We start from the raw sequence: 21,072 nt of genomic DNA on the forward strand, positions 1-21,072 counted from the left end.
GGAAATAGGGTTTTGGCAGCGGTTAGCGGCAATCGAGCGGTGGAGGCGGCAGGGGCCGAGGCAGCGTCAGGCACCGGCGGGCGGCAGGCGGCTAGAGGAAACACGGATGGCGACAGCTCGGATTGGCTGTGGAGGTGGCGGCTCAGTGGTGGATTGGGGGTGGGGAGCGGCGGACGGGGTGCGGCGTGGAGCGGCAGCGCTGTGGGAGGCAGCAGCACGGCCAGAGGTGGCCTGTCTCGCCGGCGGGGAGCAGCTGGAGACGGAGGAAAGAGCCCGTGGCTCGGCCTCACGGTGGGAATGGCTTTGCGGGGGTCGAAGGGGAGGATGGAGTGGATGCCGAGGTGGAGCTTGGCATGGCGGTGGCAGCGCAGCGCGACGGCGGCCCTAGCGGAGGGAAGTAGCGACTGGAGAACTCCGGCGACGGCGGAGGGAGTGAGCGATGCGGGGGAATGGTTTCTAGGCGCGGGGAGCTCGAGGAAAGGGGAAAAGGGACGAGGTGAGGTGCGGTGATCATTTTAAAGCACTCGAGGAGGGAAACCGTGGCCGGGAGTGGCGGAATCGGGTGGCAATGGCCGACGAGGTGGGTTCCGGCGATGTGGGTGAGTGGGGCTCAAAACGGCGCCGAAAATTGGGGAAAAGATTGGGGAGAGGTGGACAAGGTGGACGGAAACCGATCCCACGTGGTTTGGGCGCGAGGGCGCGAGCAGGAGGGGTCGGAATCAGGGTGACGTGGGGCGGCAATGGCGGCTTGGCGCAGTTGGGGTAGGTGGAGGAAGGGGATGGACCTAATGGGTGGGATCGTGGGTCCCACCTATCGGCCAAAGGAGAGAGGAGTGGCCCGTGGAGGGAAGCAGAGAGGACTTGCGGGAGAGGGAGGGGAGCGAGCTGGGCCGTGCGGCTGAAAGAGGAGAGGGGAGGAGGCGGCCGGGCCGGGAAGGGGAAGGGGAGGCTTGGGCCGAGCACAAGAGGGAGGGGAGGGGATTTTAATTTGTTTTCTTTTTATTTAAATTGATTAAATGAACTTTGTATTATTATAATTACTTTTTGAGCTCCGAAAATTCACGGGAAAATTTCAAAGAATCTTTAGGGCACAAAGAATATTACAAAATATTCTCAGCCATGATTTTTAAGGGAAAACTTTTAATTCCCTCTATAATTTCACTTGATTAAATTTCTTTAAATTTTAATATAATGTCTGGAAATGCATTATTAATTGTTTTTTAATCCCGAACAAAAATTGGGGCGTTACAGCCTGCCACTGTCGCTGCTCTAGATCCCGCCCTGAAGTGGAGAGGAAGAGAAACAACGAGAGATGGAAGACAGGGAGGAGGAAGAAGGATAGAGAGGGGATGACATGTGGGCCCACATGTCAGTGGGTTCCACAATTCTTTTTGTGTAAATGACGAATGGGGCCCACATAAATGTTTATAATACGACACATATATGTTATATATGTTTATAACACTACAAACCAGGTCAACACTGCCACGTAGATGCCACGTTAGTGAAACTGCCCTCCAAAACTGCCAAGGGAGCAAAATTGCACCGGTTTAAATAGTTGGTGATTGATATATCCGATATTGCAGTTCAAGGATACCAATCAGATTTGGTCGCTAGTTAAGGGAGTCAATGTGAACTTATTCCCGCCTGGATGGCTCCTACTTGTCGATGGCCCTATTGAGTAGTTTGGATTGTTGCTTTATCCAATGTAGTGGTTCGGTTGAAAGTTTTATGGTAGGGTGTTTGCTACCTGTAATTTTACCCACATCATCAACTAAATAATTAATGTTGCGTTCGGAGGCCTCCCGACATAGAAAACAGAGCACACAATTATAGTGAGATTAATTAAATATTATCCTAAAAAACTTGAAAAATGGATTAATATGATTTTTTAAAACAACTTTCATATAGAAAACGTTTGTAAAAAATACAACGTTTAGCAGTTTGAAAATCGTGCGCGTGGAAAACCAGGGAAGTGAGTTGGGAAGGAGGGGAAAAGAACACAGCCTAAGTGGTGGTACATGCAATATATTATCTCTAATACACTATTCCACCAGGGGCGAAGCCATGAGACCGAATAACTAATATTAATAGCAAAGGAGGTCAAATAGTCACTGTCAATAACAATCAATGGGTAAACTAGTCCTTTAAAAAAACTTGAATTTTAGCTCTTTAATAATATCATTGAAAGTATGAAACTAGTTTTGATTGCTAAATTCTTTCAATGTAAACTATTGAATAATCTCACAAATAAGGATCATCTATTTTACTTTGAAAAAGATGAGAAATCACCAACTAATTTTGTAGATCATGTTTCTTGCTAATATTTTGAAGACTTACTAACTAAGTAAACTGATAATACTTTTAAGCTACAGAAATAAAACTAGACAAAAACAAGGGGTGTAGCGGTGGTGGTGTTTGGATAGGGGGTGTTGGCACCCTCCGGCACCCCCTAGCTGCGCCCACTGAGTTCCACTACATTTTAACTCTTTATTTTACAGTTTTGCTAAAAAAAACTTTTGACATATTTTTTTCCTCAAAACATTCAAATCTTTACTGTCGGATGTTCTTTAATATCTGTGCTAGATTCGATCCGTGGACTTAAGCTCATGCATCCAGTGCGCTAGCCACTTACAGCGTTGCATGTTTCTGAGAGAAAAGAGCAACTTACATATTAGTTACATACCAGTTACATATTAGTTACAATATATATAATTACAGTATAGTTACATTTGAAAGTTTTTTTCTCAAAAAAAAAACTGTCGCATGTAGGTACTCCCTTCTTTTTATTCACTTACATCACTTTTTTCTTTTTCCTCCTGAGGTTGCCTCTTATATGTGTAGTGGCTATTCCTCTATTTACTTCTATCCGCCTAATTATTTGAGTCTATGCAATATCTTGGCAATAGTGCTAAGAATCTTTAAGCATTCCCAACTCTCTACCTCAGCTATATGTTAAATAAATTGCCACGTAAGAAAAAAAAAGCTGAGGTGAGGAAACAGTTAACGAGGAAAGGGGAAAAAGATAAGAAAACAGTTAACGAGGCTACAGCGTAAGCAGCGGCGAAGGCAGCGCTCCCCTACCCTTCCTCCCAACCTCCCATATATGGCTAGAGAAGGGGAGCGACAGCGGCGGCGGCCACTGCAGGCGGTGGCAGAGGCGGCGCAGTCCCCTCCCCTCCCTCTCTTCCAGTTCCAGATTTGGGTGGAGAAGGGGAGTGACGGCGGCAGCGGAGGCGGTGTGGTCCCCTCCCTCCCCTCCCTCCCTCCCTCCCAGATCCGATCGGACGAGGGGAGCTACAACAGCGGCGGCCACGGCACATGGCTGAGGAGGGCACTGTCCCCTCCCCTCCCTCCTAGATCCAACTGGAGGGGAGAGGGCAGCGGTGGTGGCCATAGCAAGCGACGGCGGCTGTGTGGCCCACCTCTCCCCTCCCTCTCCCTCTCCCTACCAGATCTGACTGGAGTGGGGAGGGTGGCGGCAAGTGGGGTTGGTGGCAGGTGATATTTTTTTTTTGTTCATTGAGAATGTTTTAGTAGGCAGGTGGTTGTAGTGTCTTTAAAGATGGAGAGGCTTCCTGCGAAATGATTTTCATATAGGCGAAGCTGTTCACCGCCTATAAAATTTGTGTATTTCGCAAGCCTTTAAGTGCAGGCGGTGTGGATGGCCACCTATAAAAATATGTTTTGGCTGTTTGCATAATTGTGTTTTCTAGTAGTGTGAGAGAGGTTCCTTGGTCTTTATTCCATACACATTAATCCCCTCCTGTTTCCAGGGACGATGGACCTTCAGCCAAGTTAAACAACAAAAGCTATGGTGAGATTACTCACTACTATTGATGAGATACTAGAAGAAATTTGTGGGTTGTAATTCTAATTGGATTTCTATCTTACTCGTGTGCCTATTATTTTGATTCATCGCCTAGTCGTTCTAACCACTGCATCACAGAGGGATAAACTTGCTCTATATATAATGGTCTATTACATGATGTTTTGAATTGACTATGGGTAAAACCTTGATTTCGTTTCCTTTGTGAAAGATGTCTCAGAGATTTATGTGGGTGTGAATCGATCCAGAAAGGACCTGTGGGATAGTTCGGATGAAAGATCGGTGATTAAAAGTGGTTTCTTCTTGAAAGGTTAATAGTCGTTGCGGTCTTGTTGTCCCAAACTAGCAAGATATGTTGAGGTTATTTGAGTTTCTTTCTAATTTTTACTGTATGTATCTTCTTAGACGCAAATACTTGGGGCTTGTTTGGTAGGGTTGTAACTTCAACAGTTGGGTCTATAATGAAGTTGTGAAACAACCTAAACCCTGGTCCACCTTTTTTAGTTTATTTCATGAGAGCACTTCAGTCTGTTCCTCTTCTTTTTAGGTGGAGCTGAAACCACGTGGACCTGAAGATAGAGTTAAATCAAATACCCTTGGTTTAATTTCATTACTTGATGCACTCCATCTCTCATTATCTTGAAAGAAATGACAACACATTTTTCTTAACATTTGTTTAACCATTACTACAGAGAGTCTAATAGGTATCGGATTTTCCAACCAGCACCACAGAGACAGCACTGATAAGTGCTAGATTGACAACCGGCGCCGATATGGGAGGCGACAATAAAACAAAAAAATCAGCTCGATGAATCACTCAATTGCAATCGCAAAATAAATCACGAGTCAGCATCATGAATCTCATATTGTAATTACTAAATCAACATTCTAAATCACAAAATCCACACAAAACATTCATTGGGGAGACGCGGAGCTGAGCAGAGGGATCGATATCGGAGAGAGACAAGAGAGCGGTAAGGACGTGAGGATGAGGGTGAGATGGCAAGGATCAAGAAAGTGTGGAGGGTGCGGAGGATCAGATGACAAGGACACAACTTAAAAAAATTTGTTTTCTCTTCTCCTACCATCCCACGTCCACGCGATCGGCTCAACTCGGTCCATTGAAGTGCCAGTTATATATATAAAAAAGACACTTTTATCTCACTTTTAGGTACCTGTTTTATTAAAACATTGGCACTTTGGTGTCGGTTTTTTTAATTAACCGGTACCTATGAAGTGTTTTAGTTGTCGGGTTTAAATTTTAGATCTATTTTGAGGGATTGTAGGACAGAAAAAGCTATCAGGTTTATATTAACTGACACATATAAGTGTGTCCCTTGTTACGGTTTCTGTGGTAGTGAACAAAACGTGTTGTTCAAACCCCAAAGAATGAATGGCGCCTCACTAAAGTCTGGTCAAATTCGTTCAGGCACTCCTCGATGTTTTTTTCCTCTAAAAACAAAACAGCTCAGGCAAATGGATGTGTATGTGATAGCCGGATTGGGTCCAACGGTAGAGACAATTCCCTGATGGTGGTACTTCCTATGTGTTTTTTTTTTCTTGCACTCGATCAGCTATAGTACAGATTAAAAATAAAGGTACGTTGAGTTAGGTGAAAATCCTTTTGAGGTTTGGAACGTGATGGCGTACTATGCCCCAGGTACATATCGACAGAGGAAACACTAAAATACTGAGTAAAATACTGAGGAGACTAGGAATTGAGTGCCCGATTATTTTATAGCTCCTCTAACAGAATCTCTGTTTGGCTCTTCAAGTTAAAATTTGGCTAACATAGAGTAAAAACGAGCTACAACAGACTCTCCATCCGGATAGCGAGGAGAGTGGCCCGGTGAACGGAGCATCGCGGCGGCGGGGGCAGCTCCTTCTTCTTTAACCCTACCGCAGCAGCGCCGTTTGTGGCCATGGCGGGGGTGCAGGTGGCGGAAGAGACGACGAGGGGATGGGGGTTGGAGAACAGAAGCCTACGGCTTGTCGCAGCGACCTTAGGCGCCGGCGACGAGTAGCGGGGTGCGATGACGAGGGGACGGGAGGGGGAGGAGGCGGCGGCGGCGATAGCGACGGCGGCAAAGGCGGAGACGGACATGGGCACCACGGGGGACCGCCTCACCGTTGTGTAGTTGCTCGGGAAAAGGGGGAGAAAATGAGGAAGAAGAAAGAGTTGAGGCTAACATGCGGGTCTCACTGGCATACACTCAGAATAGAGAGCATGAATGGAGAGGTTGTTGGAGTAAATAATAAATTTGACTTGCTAATTAAATAGAGAGTTGGTCAAATAGATATTTGGAGAGTCAGATTTGGAGAGACGGTTAGAGATGCTCTGAAGAGAAATGGGACGCTCTTTCTCTCCCCTAGCCAGGCTAGCATGTGCAGGTCCCACTATCTTATAGCGTGCACAGATTTGCATGTCCTAGTGGACCGGCCGGACGCGACGGTGCCGATGGATGTGTGGTGGCTAGTGCCGCAGCACGTGCTCGTCGGCGTCGCCGAGGTGCTCGCCGTGATTGAGCTGGAGGAGTTCTTCTACGACCAGTTGGCCGGCGAGCTTCACATCGTCGGGCTCGCTGTGTCTCAGGGCAATTTCGTCTCATCAAGCCACATTCCAGCGAAAATAAAATCAAAAATGGAGAAAATGGAGAAAATAGCAAAGTGGCTGTGGTCGCACGCTTCATATTGGCATTTTAACGAAAGACGTTTTCAAAATGGAATTCTAGCGAAACCGCTTTTTGAGCATGGCAAAATGTCCATTTTCTCAGGATAGGATAAGGATAGTGGAAGTTAAAATATCAGGAGAGGAGGGGAGAGAGAAGAGGAGATGAAAAAATTTGAAAGGAGGAGGAGGGAAAAAAATTAATTTTAAAATATTAAAACTTTGAATCGAATTTTATCAAGCTAAATGAACTCGTGTGAAAAACTTTTTAAAAACAAAGTTGTAGAACTCATTGAGATCTACCAATTTTATTTTGAATATTTCTCCATCCGAGTTTGATTGAACTATATAAAATTTAAATTTTAAAATACAAGAAATTCAAATAATTTTTCGGGTAGTAACTTATTAATATCTACAACTTTTGGTTTGGTCATTTTTCTATATGATTTTGTTTGAATCGTTTGAATTTGAATTTCAAATTATAATAACTTCAAACAACATTTACAAGTAATAAATGATTTCAACTGAAAAAGTCATCAATAACAAAGTTGTATAACTCATCAATATCTATAACTTTTATTTGGTTCATTTCTTCATCCGATAAAGTGATTTGTAACATTGTTCACAAAATGTACATATTTCTTATATAGTTTATAAACTATAAGAGAGATATGTAAATTTTGTGAACAATGTTAATATTACTTTGTCGGATGAGAAAATAACGAAAATAAAAGTTATAGATATTGGTGAGTTATACCACTTTATTGTTGATGACTTTTTCAGTTAAAATCATTTAATATTTGAAAATGTTGTTTGAAGTTGTCATAATTTTAAATTCATATTCAAATTATTGAAACAAAGTCATATAGAAAAATGATCAAAACAAAAGTTGTAGATATTGATGATTTATACAACTTTGATGTTGATGACCATTTCAGTTGAAATCATTTAGTATTTAAAAATATTTTTTGAAGTTGTCATAATTTGAAATTCAAATTTTATATAGGTCAATCAAACTCAGAAGGAGAAATAACCAAAATAAAGTAGGTAGATAGCAATAAGTTATACAACTTTGTTTTTGATAACTTTTTCACATAAGTTCATTTAGTATGATAAAAACCAAGGAAATAGTACGTAAAAAGCAAACAAACATTTAGAGCTCAATTTTAGATGAATTTTGCAAGTAGAACGACACAATTTGGAGTTCGAATGAATTAACTATGAATTATAGAAGTTTTGAGCCATTTAAATAGATTTCTATAATTAATATCGATTTATTGCGCAATTTAAATGAATTTTGACGTCACCGAGGGGGATTAGGTGGCGCCGGCAAGCAGGCCCCACCTGTCAGTGGCTAATGGGAGGCGGGTGCATGGTGGATCGGGTCCACGCATGCTCTTGCCGCGAGCGCTCCATGTGGCAGACATGTGGCGGCCACGACGGATGGGTGAGCGGACGTGGTGCCAACTGGTGCCACGAGGGCACCCACGCGGGGCGACGCCAGAGCGACACGTGGACGGCCCAGATCGGCTAGGGCGTCCAATCGGACAGCCACGAGTAGGCGCAGCGTGGCAAAGGGACCGGGCGGCCACGGGCGAGCAGAGCGGCGGCGCCCGGCCCGACGGTCGCTGGTGACGAGCGGCGACGCAGAAGGTGGCGGTGCACGGCGCGCAGGGTGGAGGCGGCGGCCAAAGGCAATGGCGCACACAGGAGAGAGGGAGAGAGATGAAGGAAGGGAAGGGATCCTCACCGGCGAGCTCAAAGGCCGGAGCGGAGGTTGAAGACGGCGGCGACAACCTGGCGACGAGGAGAAGCGGACGGGCGGCGGGGACACCTACAGAAAGAGAGGAGAGGGGTTAACCGCGGGGACGACGACCATGGCGGCTAACGCGGCCGGCAGGAGATGGCGAACAAAATGGAGATGCTCACCGGAGGACGAGGGGAAATAGGGTTTTGGCAGCGGTTAGCGGCAATCGAGCGGTGGTGGCGGCACGGGCCGAGGCAGCGTCAGGCGCCGGCGGGCGGCGGGCGGCTGGAGGAAACACTGATGGCGACAGCTCGGATTGGCTGTGGAGGTGGCGGCTCAGTGGTGGATTGGGGGTGGGGAGCGGCGGACGGGGTGCGGCGTGGAGCGGCAGCGCTGTGGGAGGCAGCAGCACGGCCAGAGGTGGCCTGTCTCGCCGGCGGGGAGCAGCTGGAGACGGAGGAAAGAGCCCGTGGCTCGGCCTCACGGTGGGAATGGCTTTGCGGGGGTCGAAGGGGAGGACGGAGTGGATGCCGAGGTGGAGCTTGGCATGGCGGTGGCAGCGCAGCGCGACGGCGGCCCTAGCGGTGGGAAGTAGCGACTGGAGAACTCCGGCGACAGCGGAGGGAGTGAGCGATGCGGGGGAATGGTTTCTAGGCGCGGGGAGCTCGGGGAAAGGGGAAAAGGGACGAGGTGAGGTGCGGTGATCATTTTAAAGCACTCGAGGAGGGAAACCGTGGCCGGGAGTGGCGGAATCGGGTGGCAATGGCCGACGAGGTGGGTTCCGGCGATGTGGGTGAGTGGGGCTCAAAACGGCGCCGAAAATTGGGTAAAAGATTGGGGAGAGGTGGACAAGGTGGACGGAAACCGATCCCACGTGGTTTGGGCGCGAGGGCGCGAGCAGGAGGGGCCGGAATCAGGGTGACGTGGGGCGGCAATGGCGGCTTGGCGCGGTTGGGGCAGGTGGAGGAAGGGGATGGACCTGATGGGTGGGATCGTGGGTCCCACCTATCGGCCAAAGGAGAGAGGGGTGGCCCGTGGAGGGAAGCAGAGAGGACTTGCGGGAGAGGGAGGGGAGCGAGCTGGGCCGTGCGGCTGAAAGAGGAGAGGGGAGGAGGCGGCCGGGCCGGGAAGGGGAAGGGGAGGCTTGGGCCGAGCACAAGAGGGAGGGGAGGGGATTTTATTTTTTTTCTTTTTATTTAAATTGATTAAATGAACTTTGTATTATTATAATTACTTTTTGAGCTCCGAAAATTCAGGGGAAAATTTCAAAGAATCTTTAGGGCACAAAGAATATTACAAAATATTCTCGGCCATGATTTTTACGGGAAAACTTTTAATTCCCTCTATAATTTCACTTGATTAAATTGCTTTAAATTTTAATATAATTTCTGGAAATGCATTATTAATTGTTTTTTAATCCCGAACAAAAATTGGGGCGTTACAGCCTGCCACCGTCGCTGCTCTAGATCCCGCCCTGAAGTGGAGAGGAAGAGAAACAACGAGAGATGGAAGACAGGGAGGAGGAAGAAGGATAGAGAGGGGATGACATGTGGGCCCACATGTCAGTGGGTTCCACAATTCTTTTTGTGTAAATGACGAATGGGGCCCACATAAATGTTTATAATACGACACATATATGTTATATATGTTTATAACACTACAAACCAGGTCAACACTGCCACGTAGATGCCACGTTAGTGAAACTGCCCTCCAAAACTGCTAAGGGAGCAAAATTGCACCGGTTTAAATAGTTGGTGATTGATATATCCGATATTGCAGTTCAAGGATACCAATCAGATTTGGTCGCTAGTTAAGGGAGTCAATGTGAACTTATTCCCGCCTGGATGGCTCCTACTTGTCGATGGCCCTATTGAGTAGTTTGGATTGTTGCTTTATCCAATGTAGTGGTTTGGTTGAAAGTTTTATGGTAGGGTGTTTGCTACCTGTAATTTTACCCACATCATCAACTAAATAATTAATGTTGCGTTCGGAGGCCTCCCGACATAGAAAACAAAGCACACAATTATAGTGAGATTAATTAAATATTATCCTAAAAAACTTGAAAAATGGATTAATATGATTTTTTAAAACAACTTTCATATAGAAAACGTTTGTAAAAAATACAACGTTTAGCAGTTTGAAAATTGTGCGCGTGGAAAACCAGGGAAGTGAGTTGGGAAGGAGGGGAAAAGAACACAGCCTAAGTGGTGGTACATGCAATATATTATCTCTAATACACTAGTTCCACCAGGGGGCGAAGCCATGAGACCGAATAACTAATATTAATAGCAAAGGAGGTCAAATAGTCACTGTCAATAACAATCAATGGGTAAACTAGTCCTTATTTGTGAGATTATTCAATAGTTTACATTGAAAGAATTTAGCAATCAAAACTAGTTTCATACTTTCAATGATATTATTAAAGAGCTAAAACTTTTGACATATTTTTTTCCTCAAAACATTCAAATCTTTACTGTCGGATGTTCTTTAAGATCTGTGCTAGATTCGATCCGTGGACTTAAGCTCATGCATCCACTGCGCTAGCCACTTACAGCGTTGCATGTTTCTGAGAGAAAAGAGCAACTTACATATTAGTTACATACCAGTTACATATTAGTTACAATATATATAATTACAGTGTAGTTACATTTGAAAGTTTTTTTCTAAAAAAAAAAACTGTCGCATGTAGGTACTCCCTTCTTTTTATTCACTTACATCACTTTTTTCTTTTTCCTCCTGAGGTTGCCTCTTATATGTGTAGTGGCTATTCCTCTATTTACTTCTATCCACCTAATTATTTGAGTCTATGCAATATCTTGGCAGTAGTGCTAAGAATCTCTAAGCATTCCCAACTCTCTACCTCAGCTATATGTTAAATAAATTGCCACGTAAGAAAAAAAAAGCTGAGGTGAGGAAACAGTTAACGAGGAAAGGAAAAAAGATAAGAAAACATTCTCACGTAAGAAACCAGCAAGAACTAAGAATGAAAATAAGGGAATACATGGATAAAATGAGATAAAAGAGAGGTAATTGGATGATTTTATATTGAAGAAATTAGCCGTTAGGTATATAGTTTTCACACACAATATAATATGATGAATATGGAAACAGTAAGAGCAAGGATAATACTATAGCTTGCTGCCGGCGGTAGATGGATGGTATAATGGATTGGCTATAGATTGTCTCGATAGAAGTTTGAATACATTTATTGACTGCATGTGAGTATGATCAAATCTAGCTTTTATTTGTGTGACCATCTGTGTGTCGCATGCCGGATGAGAGCAGAATCTTTTGCATGTTGCACTTGTGAGAGCAGGCAGAATTATTTATGCACACGGGATCAACAATAACTGCATAACTATCATCCGCACCTGCTGCGGGAGGGCAGCAGCGCCTGCTCCGGCATGCTAACGCTCAGCGCTTCTGCAAGCGCCTGCTTCACTCTCTTTCCACGTAGAAATACGCTGACGTGGAGTTTCTTATCTCCAACCTAGTCAGCACTCTTAGGGCAAGTTTTATGGTAGAGGTGACTATCACTTCTAATATTGTCCACATCATCAATTAATTTATTAGAGGGCAGCTCATATACTAGTCTCAATGCAATATAAATATTTATTTTATTCACTCTCATCCAATCAACCTTACTCTTTTTTCCTTCCTCCTTAAAGTTTGTGAAGAGGTTACCCCTTACATGAGGGGTGGCTCATCCTCTCTCTCATCTCGTCTCTCCTCCAAATCATCATTTAAACTTAGGTGGCATCTAGAATATTATACTTAAATGACTATAGTACTTGCCCTTAGAGCACCCACAATGGTAAAGTAAGGTGCTATCTATAAACATGTACATCTCAGCAATAGACTAGATTAATAGTAAACCACTTCAATGGTATGTCTACATGGGTATCTATAGCTCTCTAATCCATTGCCTCGTTTTTCTCTATAGACTATCTCCAGGTTAGTAGATAGCTTTCCTCTCTCTCTTCATTTAATCTCTTCCAAGTAGGAAAATATGCTAACATGGATCTCTTGTAGAGAGCCTATAGATAACCATTGCGGGTACCCTTAGCCGATCTGAGCCTGCATCAAACCCGAGATAAGTTGGATTGATCCGGCCAATCGGAAGATCGGCTTTCAAAACAACCACTTGTGACAATGTGCCCAAATAATTACTCAACCATAGATTGATCCGGCCAATCGGAAGATGGCATTCAAAAGAACCAACTTGTGACCAAATTACTCAACCGTACTGCCATTAAAGCAACCTAATCAAGGATTAAATCTCTATGAAAAAGCTGAGGCCTACCCTTGGTCCAGCTGGTAGCGCCAGTCCGTCCACAGTAAAAATGCAATTACTAGAGAGTGAGGCCGTATAAGGCCCTGTTTGGATGATTTTAGTCCTTCTCTAATAAATATAAGTCTCTCCCTCTCATCTAAACAGCCCTTAAGCCGTAAAGTTTACGGCCAGGTTGGAATTAGGAAAGAAGAAGGTGATATCGATGATATAAAAACAAGCCATTTAATTAATTTGGATGGTAGATCTGGAAGGAATGTGTGCCTCTTGATCGTTAGAGGAGATGGTCATGTATTTATTTATCGAGGTGAGTGTGTGTATGTATATATGAGTATGTGTGTTTATATTGTATTTTCCAAATAAGAGAGAATTGCAAGGACAATTTTGAAGGGGTAAAACCTAGATTATCTCTAATTTCTTCATATCACTGTGTATTATGTCTTTTCAAATGAATTTTATAGGATTTTGAAAGCCCTAATATTTTGTAGGATTTGAATCCTACAAAATTTCTTCATGAATCTCTTTCCTTTTGAGAAAAACAATGCCTAACGGCCGGTGAAACCAGAGACTAAGTTGCCCTTTGGTGTTGAAAAAGTACAGAGGGAATAGCTAAAGAATAAAAGAAGCTGCAAGTGATGTACGGCATACAAAGCGCATGGGCTCTTTCATTGCATCACATCGTAGGCTAACTAGACAGGTAACGCAAACGGTTCAATAAAAAGTTGAAAAGAGAGGATACTTAACTTGCTCCAGTGCAACAAACGAAGCGGCATAATCTTGATTGAAACAATCTTTTGATCCCATAATCTTGCCCGGAGAGAACGAACACAAGACCATAGGCCAATGCAAATTAAATACACGAAAGGCGCCTAGCTACCACGCATATAAACCGCAGATTATTTTTGTATCGAACGTACGATCTTGTCTCGCGTTGCCGCAGGCAAAAGAAGTAGAGAACAAATTGCATATGAAGGAAGGAACATGTGAAGCCTAGCGAAGGAAAGAACAAACTGCAAATGCAGATGAGTGGAGTAGTACGGTTCGCAACGGTGGTCAGCAAATTAATATGGATTACTTCCACTTGCAAAGCTGCAAATGGTTCCTAGCAAATTTACACACTTCCACCCATACAAGTGACCCAAAACACAATATCCAACACTGCACCACCCACAATGAGGCCTTCCCAGCTGCCAAAGGCTGCAAGCCTCCGTGCTCCTGCTGTGCCCATGGCGGTGGTGGCCGGAGACCGTGGCCAAAGCCGGCGGTTTAGGGAGGATGCAGCCGTGGAGATTCCGGTGGTCCGCCGCGGCATGCATCGGCTGCTTCTTGCAGCGGCGTGCTCCGGTGACTGTGAGGGTCTGAGCTTCCTTCTCAGCGGAGACGGCAACTCAGTAGCTCATCCAACTACCATGAAGCCTAGCGAGAAATTCCTTAAGCTCATACCAGTGCGCAACGGAAGTTCGCCTTCTGACATAGAGGAATGTACCAATGTTCCTTCCGTGGCTGCAGAGTCGTTGCTAGAGGGTGTTACCGTTGATGGGAACACCGCGCTTCATGTGGTGGCCACACATGGGAATGGCCCTAGTTTCCTCAAGTGTGCCAAAGTAATCCATGGTAGTGCAAGACACCTCCTCTTCCAACCAAACAACAATGGCGACACGCCCTTGCATTGCGCCGTAAGGGCCGGGAATCCCCAAATGGTTTCTCAGCTTGTTGATCTTGCAACTGAAGCTAATGGTGCCAATGTTGTGAAGGATCTCCTTAGGAAGGAGAATAATTCGAAGGAGACAGTACTGCACCAGGCTGTATGCATCGGCGATAATCTTATGGTCAAGCTGCTATTGACGTATGATTCAGAATTGGCTAGATTTCCTCGAGAAGGCACTTCACCACTGTATCTAGCCATCTTGCTGGAAAAGAATGTTATCGCTCAGACCCTATATGATATGAGTAAAAGAAACATTCTATCCTACGCTGGACCCAATGGACAAAATGCATTGCACGCTGCAGTTTTTCGAGGCAAAGGTACTTGCTACGCACTTCCTGTTTAGAGTATTTCTGAACTACCAACAACATAGTAAGAAAACAGAGCCTTTTCTACTAATCTTAGGAAGCAGTATAAGGTTGTGCTTTTTTTCCTGCTAATTAACTCGTTATCTTTCATGAATTTTCATAAATTGGAAAAAACAATGTGTACATATAGTGATCGAGAAGATCTTGGAAGTACTGATTATAGAAAGTTAAGTTAAAAAATTTCAATATGATAATCATAAGCCATTTTAGCATGTACCAAATAAGGCAAAAAATATAGTACAAAGCTGAAAACTACTGTAGGATAAAAATCTCATGCGTCTATTTCGATCCTTATTAAGGTAGCTTTCAGGTTTTCAATATATATACGTGGCTTGCACTATAAATTTCCCTCTAAAATGAAGACCGATTGACATGATAAATTGGATAGGACAAGACTTTTATATTCTTGTGTCAAAAATGGAGACCGATTGACATGGTAAATTGGTAAGGACATGACTTTTATATTCCTGTGGCGGCAGACGATTTATTTTAAACCACTTATTATAGTACATCTATGATGAGTAACAACAACCCTAATACCATAAAAAAATGATGGCCTTAGTAGTGGCAAAATGGAAATAAGCCAAAGAAACCATGTAGTGATTTTTCAACTACAGATAAAACAATAGGAGTATAGGACTGTAGTGGAAATTGCTGTTTAACTAGGGAAAATATATAGTACAATCTCTATATATATAGCAAACCTGAAAACTACCATATATATAATTAGAAATGAATGTCTAAGATTTGTCCACATCATCTTAAGTAAAATTTTACTCCCAAGTTTAACCATGAGTAAAAGTTTTACTGAGGGTGACATAGACAAATCTCAGACATTCATTTTTGGATTCACGGTAGTTTCTAGGTTTGCACCACATATTTTCATGTATTATTATATATGTACCTAAAAGTTGGAATATTCATTATATATGCTTTATTTGCTTGATTACAGACATGACAGAAAGGCTGTTGAGATGGAAGAACGATCTTTCTGAAGAAAGGGATAAATACGGGAGTACACCTCTTCACTTTGCTGCATCAGTGGAATCGTCACTACACAATCGATTCAGTTCCAAAGCAATTGTCTCCAAAGTTCTTGAAGCTTGTCCTTCTTCAGCATTTCAACCAGACAATGAAGAGTCCCTACCAATCCATGTCGCTGCATCTGCAGGTGTCCGGAGCGCCATAGCAATCTTGATAGAAAAATGGCCAGGTTGTGCCTCATTTCGTGACTCTGATGGAAGAACATTCCTTCACATTGCTGTCGAGAAGCAGAGGAATGATATTGTTAGGTTTGCTTGCAAAAAAGTAGTTCTTTCATCTGTGTTGAACATGCAGGACAAAGAAGGCAACACTGCACTGCACCTAGCTGTCCAGCTTGGGAACCTGAGTTTAGTCTGCTCTTTGCTAGGTAACAAGCGGGTACTCTTAAATCTGACAAATAAGGTTGGGCAAACTCCACTGGATGTAGCAAGAAGAAAAATTCCTACAGGGATTTTCTATGGATGGGTAATCTACTTCCTTATATGCTTGCACTTTAAATTCTAAAAAGCCTAACAAAATGTTTTAAGCAGTTTTATTGTAATTGATGAGGTACGTAGTGACTAGTGAGGTACCACAGCCTACGTTTTCTACTATAAAATTTGATTCTACTCAGTTTCTAGCACCAGGACATACCTACATTTACGCTGAAAAATTGTCACAGCATGCATGTCTTAAAATTTCTTAAAAACGTTTTGCTTATTCGTAGCACCCAACTATCCAAGATGAGTAGTATATCATAGAAAAGTTTTACTGAAACTGGTTCTGTTTGCTCTATCGTTTGCTTGTGAACAATGGATCATAGATGAGTAGGATACTGTTAGACAACGGGAAGCTGATATGCATTTAGTGGTTAAAATTAGTAACTTATATAGATAACTAAAATCACTTACCATGCAGCCCCTGAAAAATGTACTGATGATTTGTGTTGATCCTACTTGATTTAACAGAACCTAGAAGAAACAATACATCATGCCCTGGTTCGTTCCGGTGCAAAGCATGGCACTATTCGATGGGATCAACTGCAACAAAAACACATACCCCCTGGGACGGCAGAGGGCGACAGCAACGAGTCCCAGATACTGAGTGACTCAACCCAAACCCTAGCCATTGGCTCCGTCCTGATAGCAACGGTGACATTCGGCGCAACTTTCGCTCTACCAGGAGGCTATAGAGCTGATGACCACATCAATGGCGGCTCACCGACACTCGCGGGAAGGTACACGTTCGACGCATTCATCATGGCAACAACCTTAGCATTCATCTGCTCCTCGATTGCCACCCTTGATCTTATGTACTCCGGGATCTCCATGGTCAACCTGCCTGTCCGCCGCAACCACTTCGCCGTGTCCATCTTCTTCCTGACGAGCTCCGGGACCAGCTTGGTGGCTGCATTTGCACTGGGGGTGTACATGGTGCTGGCTCCGGTTGATGCCAAGACTGGCATTGCCATCTGCGTGCTCAGCCCCTTCACTATGCTGTACAGAAACAAGGGACGCCTTCAGAAGCTCTATGCACTCGCTGGACCGTTGTATATCAGAATGGGGCTTTGGGCGTTGCTGTCACTGACAAAAGATATTCTCTCTGGCGTGCTGAAGGAGTGTTGGACTCTGATACTAATCTTCGGCTGGGCTGGGTATACGACATATTGTCGACACCACCGATGAATTATAGGTCCCGATCGAGAGAGATGAAAATAACAAGATTGGCAAGCTGCATTTGTGTGACTTCTGCATCACTATTTATTGCTCTTTTCAAATGCATCGATCTCTCTCAATAGTATGTCAATGTTTAGGTTGTTGTACATATGCTATATATGTAACCGTGTGCTTGCGTTTCTTGTAAATAGTTAATATTTTAAAAAGGAAAAAGTACGAATTACCCCCCCCGAACTATCACGGTCGGCTGAATTTCTCCCCCGAACCCGAAAACCAGACATGACTCACCGTGAACTTTCAATACCGGACGAATTAACCTCCCGACCCAATCCAGAGCGGTTTTATCCTACGTGGCGTACACGTGGCAACCCAGTCAGCATTTTCTTTTTTAAAATATGGTGGGGCCCACATGTCATATACTCTCTCTCTCTCCTTCCCCTCTCTCTCTCTCACTCTCTCTCTCTCCCTCACTCAGCGAACACGGCAGACGGCGGCTGCGGCGTGGGATGGGAGGCGGCGGCGGCGGCTCGGGATGCGGCGGCGACAGCGCGGAATGCGGCGGCTGCGGCGTGGGATGCGGCGGCGGCGTGGGAAGTGGGATGCGGCGGCGGTGGCGGCTGCAGCGTGGGATGCGGGGAGAGGAGCTCGGAGGCCACCGCGGTGGGCTTCGACCACCGGTGCGCCATGATATCCAAGATGGTGAGGCGGCGCGGGAGGTAGAGCGGCGAGGGGAGGAGGTCGACGAGGCAGCGCATGATCGTTCTTGGTGCGGAGGTGGGCTTGGAGGAGGAGACGGGGAGTGGAGGCGGTGCGGGATGCGGAGGCGCCGCCGCCGGCTCTTCCCACGCTGCCGCCGCCGCATCCCATGGTGCAGCCGCCGCCGCCTCCGTATCCCACTTCCCACGCTGCCGTCGCCGCATCCCACGCTGCCGCCGCCGCATCCCACGCCGCCGCCGCTGTTTCCGCATCCCACGCCATAGCCGCCGCATTCCACGCTGTCGCCGGTGCATCCCACGCCGCCGCATCCCAAGCCAGTGCCGCCTCCCATCCCACGCCGCAACCGCCGTCTGCCTGCTCGCCGAGTGAGGGAGAGATAGAAAGTGAGAGAGGGGAAGGAGAGAGAGAATATATGACATGTGGTCCCACCATATTTTAAAAAAGAAAATGCTAACTGGGTTGCCACGCCTACGCCACGTAGGATAAAACCGCTCTGGATTGGGTCGAGGGGGGTAATTCGTCCGGTATTGAAAGTTCAGGGTGAGTCATGTCTGGTTTTTAGGTTCGGGGGGGAAATTCAGCCGACCGCGATAGTTCAGGGGGCTAATTCGTACTTTTTCCTTTAAAAAATAACAGGCAAAATTTGTGATTGTGTTGTGTCATATGTTCGTCGACAAACATATACTCGACGAGCCTCAGCGCTGGTTGGACATGTGCCCGTCAAACTACCCGTGACGATCGAGCAGGGACATGGGCAGAAAGGAAGTGAAGAAAGGGAATTTGAGATGATCTGCTTGCTTTGGACAAAAGGGAATTTTGAAATAGTATAGTGATTTTATCATGCTTATTTGAGTTTCATGTATATAAATTTGAAAACTGTGTAAAAAAATACATTTGAAACATTAAATGGGCATTCAAACCGTGATTAGTAATATAACTAGATAGTTAATGCTAGAAGGAGGGAACATTGTACAATAGCCTTTGGGGCTAGGAATTACCTGTAAAAGAAAGGAAAGGAAAAGGTCTATGAGGGGGTAGGGGATGGGAGCGACCGCAGAATGTCAAGCATGTCCATTTTTTACAAGGTGGTGTGTCACATATTATCAGTTGTGCCACCTTATTCATCTGGCATGAAGGATTTGACCTGCACACCAGAACCAAATCTCATCGGTCACCCAGTTTATGATCCATTGTTGACCAGCCGCCGACGCCGACGCCGACGAGGTCGCGCAGGCGCCAGCGCCGCGATGATGAGGACAACGACTCTCCGCCGGCGGAGGTGCTGTTGGGAACCTGTCGTGGATGGGCGAGCCGTGAGAGGAAGATGGTGCCAGGGGCAATTTCGCCATTTTGAAAAATTTCTCACCTCTTTTGATCCATAAATTATAAAATATTGTCTCTGGTGTCCTATAGCTAATTACATAATTTGTGTAGTATCCATCAGCCGTGTCACATTTTTACAATATCTCTCAGCCAATTACATATTTTTTGAGTGTCATGTAGTAAATTTTGCCTTTTCAAAAGCTCTAGTAAGCTAACAAATAACTGTGAGACCAACCATACCTGACCTTTAATCTCGTAAGTTCAAGCATTGAACGTAATGTTTAGAACTCTCTATCACACCCCTTTGACTCAGCGTACAAAAATTCCTTCGCTGCCTTGCCTTTTATAAGGCTTCAAAATTATCTAAACCCCTAGCGGACCCAATTAGCACCTCAGGTTCTATATGGCGTAGCATTTTTGGAAAACCAAAAATATTATCACCACAACTATTACCATCATTAGCGTCCATATGATCAACATCCCTTCGATTTTCTTTATTGTCATCAAGATCCACTTGTTGTTCAGTTTTTTGTGGTGTACCTTGCTCGCAATAATAGGTATTCATAAATTTCACTAGTGTCCCATGATTCTCGTTGTATGTGCCCATACTTTTCATTCTTGTAGTCATCCTATGGACAATGTATCTTTGTTATATTCTTATTGGAAAGCGTGCGTCTTGTCAATATTATTTAGATACTTCATTCATATATGACGGCATATATCTTGGCGTATGATACATCCATTGCTTGTCCATGTCTCTAAAAATATTTCATATATTATTAAATTAACACATTAATCTGTATATATTTAAATTCACAAAAATAAATTTATAAAAATAAATTTGCTCTCTATGGAAAGAGGAATAAAAGAAACTAGGGAACGAGGAATAAAAATAAGAAGGCAACGTGTGATCTTTTTATCTTTTGTAACTATCTAGGTCCACAAATTTCACATAAGCAAAATTACATATTTTTTTGTGTTCCTATCTAGATCTAAAAATTTTAAGTTGGCAAAAACATTATTTTACATATAAAAGCACCACATTTAAAGACTAAGGGATGAGAGGAAAACAACAACTATAACATACAAAAGCATAAAAAGCATAAGAAAAACAATTTATACATATAGTGCTCTAACAAATTTTTCTCATCCCCAACAGAGTGAGCACTCTCTCGTCCTTGATGCAGCGGAGGCAAAGCGATGAGCTCCTTCGATCCTCTTGTCACTAACGCTCGACACGGTACGGACAAGCTCCGCCTCTCGTCCTCAGCATGGCGTGGGTGGCGTGCCGGCACGATGTGAGATTCACCTCGACTTCCTCGAGGGTGGCGCAATTGGCCACATCTTCCTTGACGGTGGCGCAGCACGACGGCGATGGCCTCTCGCCCTCGACGATGGCATTGTGAGCTAGGCCTCGGCGTCGATGGCGACATAGCATGACTGTGGCGGACCACATGCCATTGGCGGCGTGAAGAGTGCTCTGGTGCCAAGCTCGATGATGGCCGGCTACCTCCCACTGGAGAGTAATAAGAAGGATCTAGACTACTTACCGTTTGTTTTAGGATTTTTCGATGTTTCAGGCCACAATTTTTTTTTTGTGTTTCATTGTGTTGGATCTAAATGTCTAATAAATGGGTATTTTTTACAAAGTTTGTGAATCGTGGATGTCCCAATAGATGAAACATGATGTTTCAAACGCTACACCAAAATGTTTCATGTTGTGAT

The 21,072-nt window shown here is 44.5% G+C and overlaps 2 protein-coding genes and 1 long non-coding RNA gene across 3 annotated transcripts; 2 read left to right on the top strand and 1 right to left on the bottom strand.

Annotated features, from left to right (window-relative positions):
* Nucleotides 1-3,074: 3,074 nt before the first annotated feature.
* On the top strand, nt 3,075-4,313 carry LOC107278923 (uncharacterized). Its single transcript, XR_001539844.3, has 2 exons — nt 3,075-3,501; nt 3,777-4,313. It is a non-coding gene; the product is annotated as an uncharacterized lncRNA (long non-coding RNA).
* Nucleotides 4,314-13,646: 9,333 nt separating this feature from the next.
* LOC112936450 (ankyrin repeat-containing protein At2g01680) lies at nt 13,647-17,534 on the top strand. The gene is made up of 3 exons (XM_026020446.2): nt 13,647-14,560; nt 15,561-16,117; nt 16,600-17,534. The coding sequence occupies exons 1-3, from the start codon at nt 13,708-13,710 to the stop codon at nt 17,314-17,316; spliced, it is 2,127 nt and encodes a 708-aa protein (XP_025876231.1). The 5' UTR covers nt 13,647-13,707; the 3' UTR covers nt 17,317-17,534.
* Nucleotides 17,535-17,774: 240 nt separating this feature from the next.
* On the bottom strand, nt 17,775-18,296 carry LOC136351694 (ethylene-responsive transcription factor ABI4-like). Its single transcript, XM_066303958.1, has one exon. It carries the CDS (start codon nt 18,294-18,296, stop codon nt 17,775-17,777), a length of 522 nt encoding a protein of 173 aa, XP_066160055.1.
* Nucleotides 18,297-21,072: the final 2,776 nt, after the last annotated feature.

Source organism: Oryza sativa, chromosome 9 (assembly GCF_034140825.1).
Source record: "Oryza sativa Japonica Group chromosome 9, ASM3414082v1".
Lineage (NCBI taxonomy): Eukaryota > Viridiplantae > Streptophyta > Magnoliopsida > Poales > Poaceae > Oryza > Oryza sativa.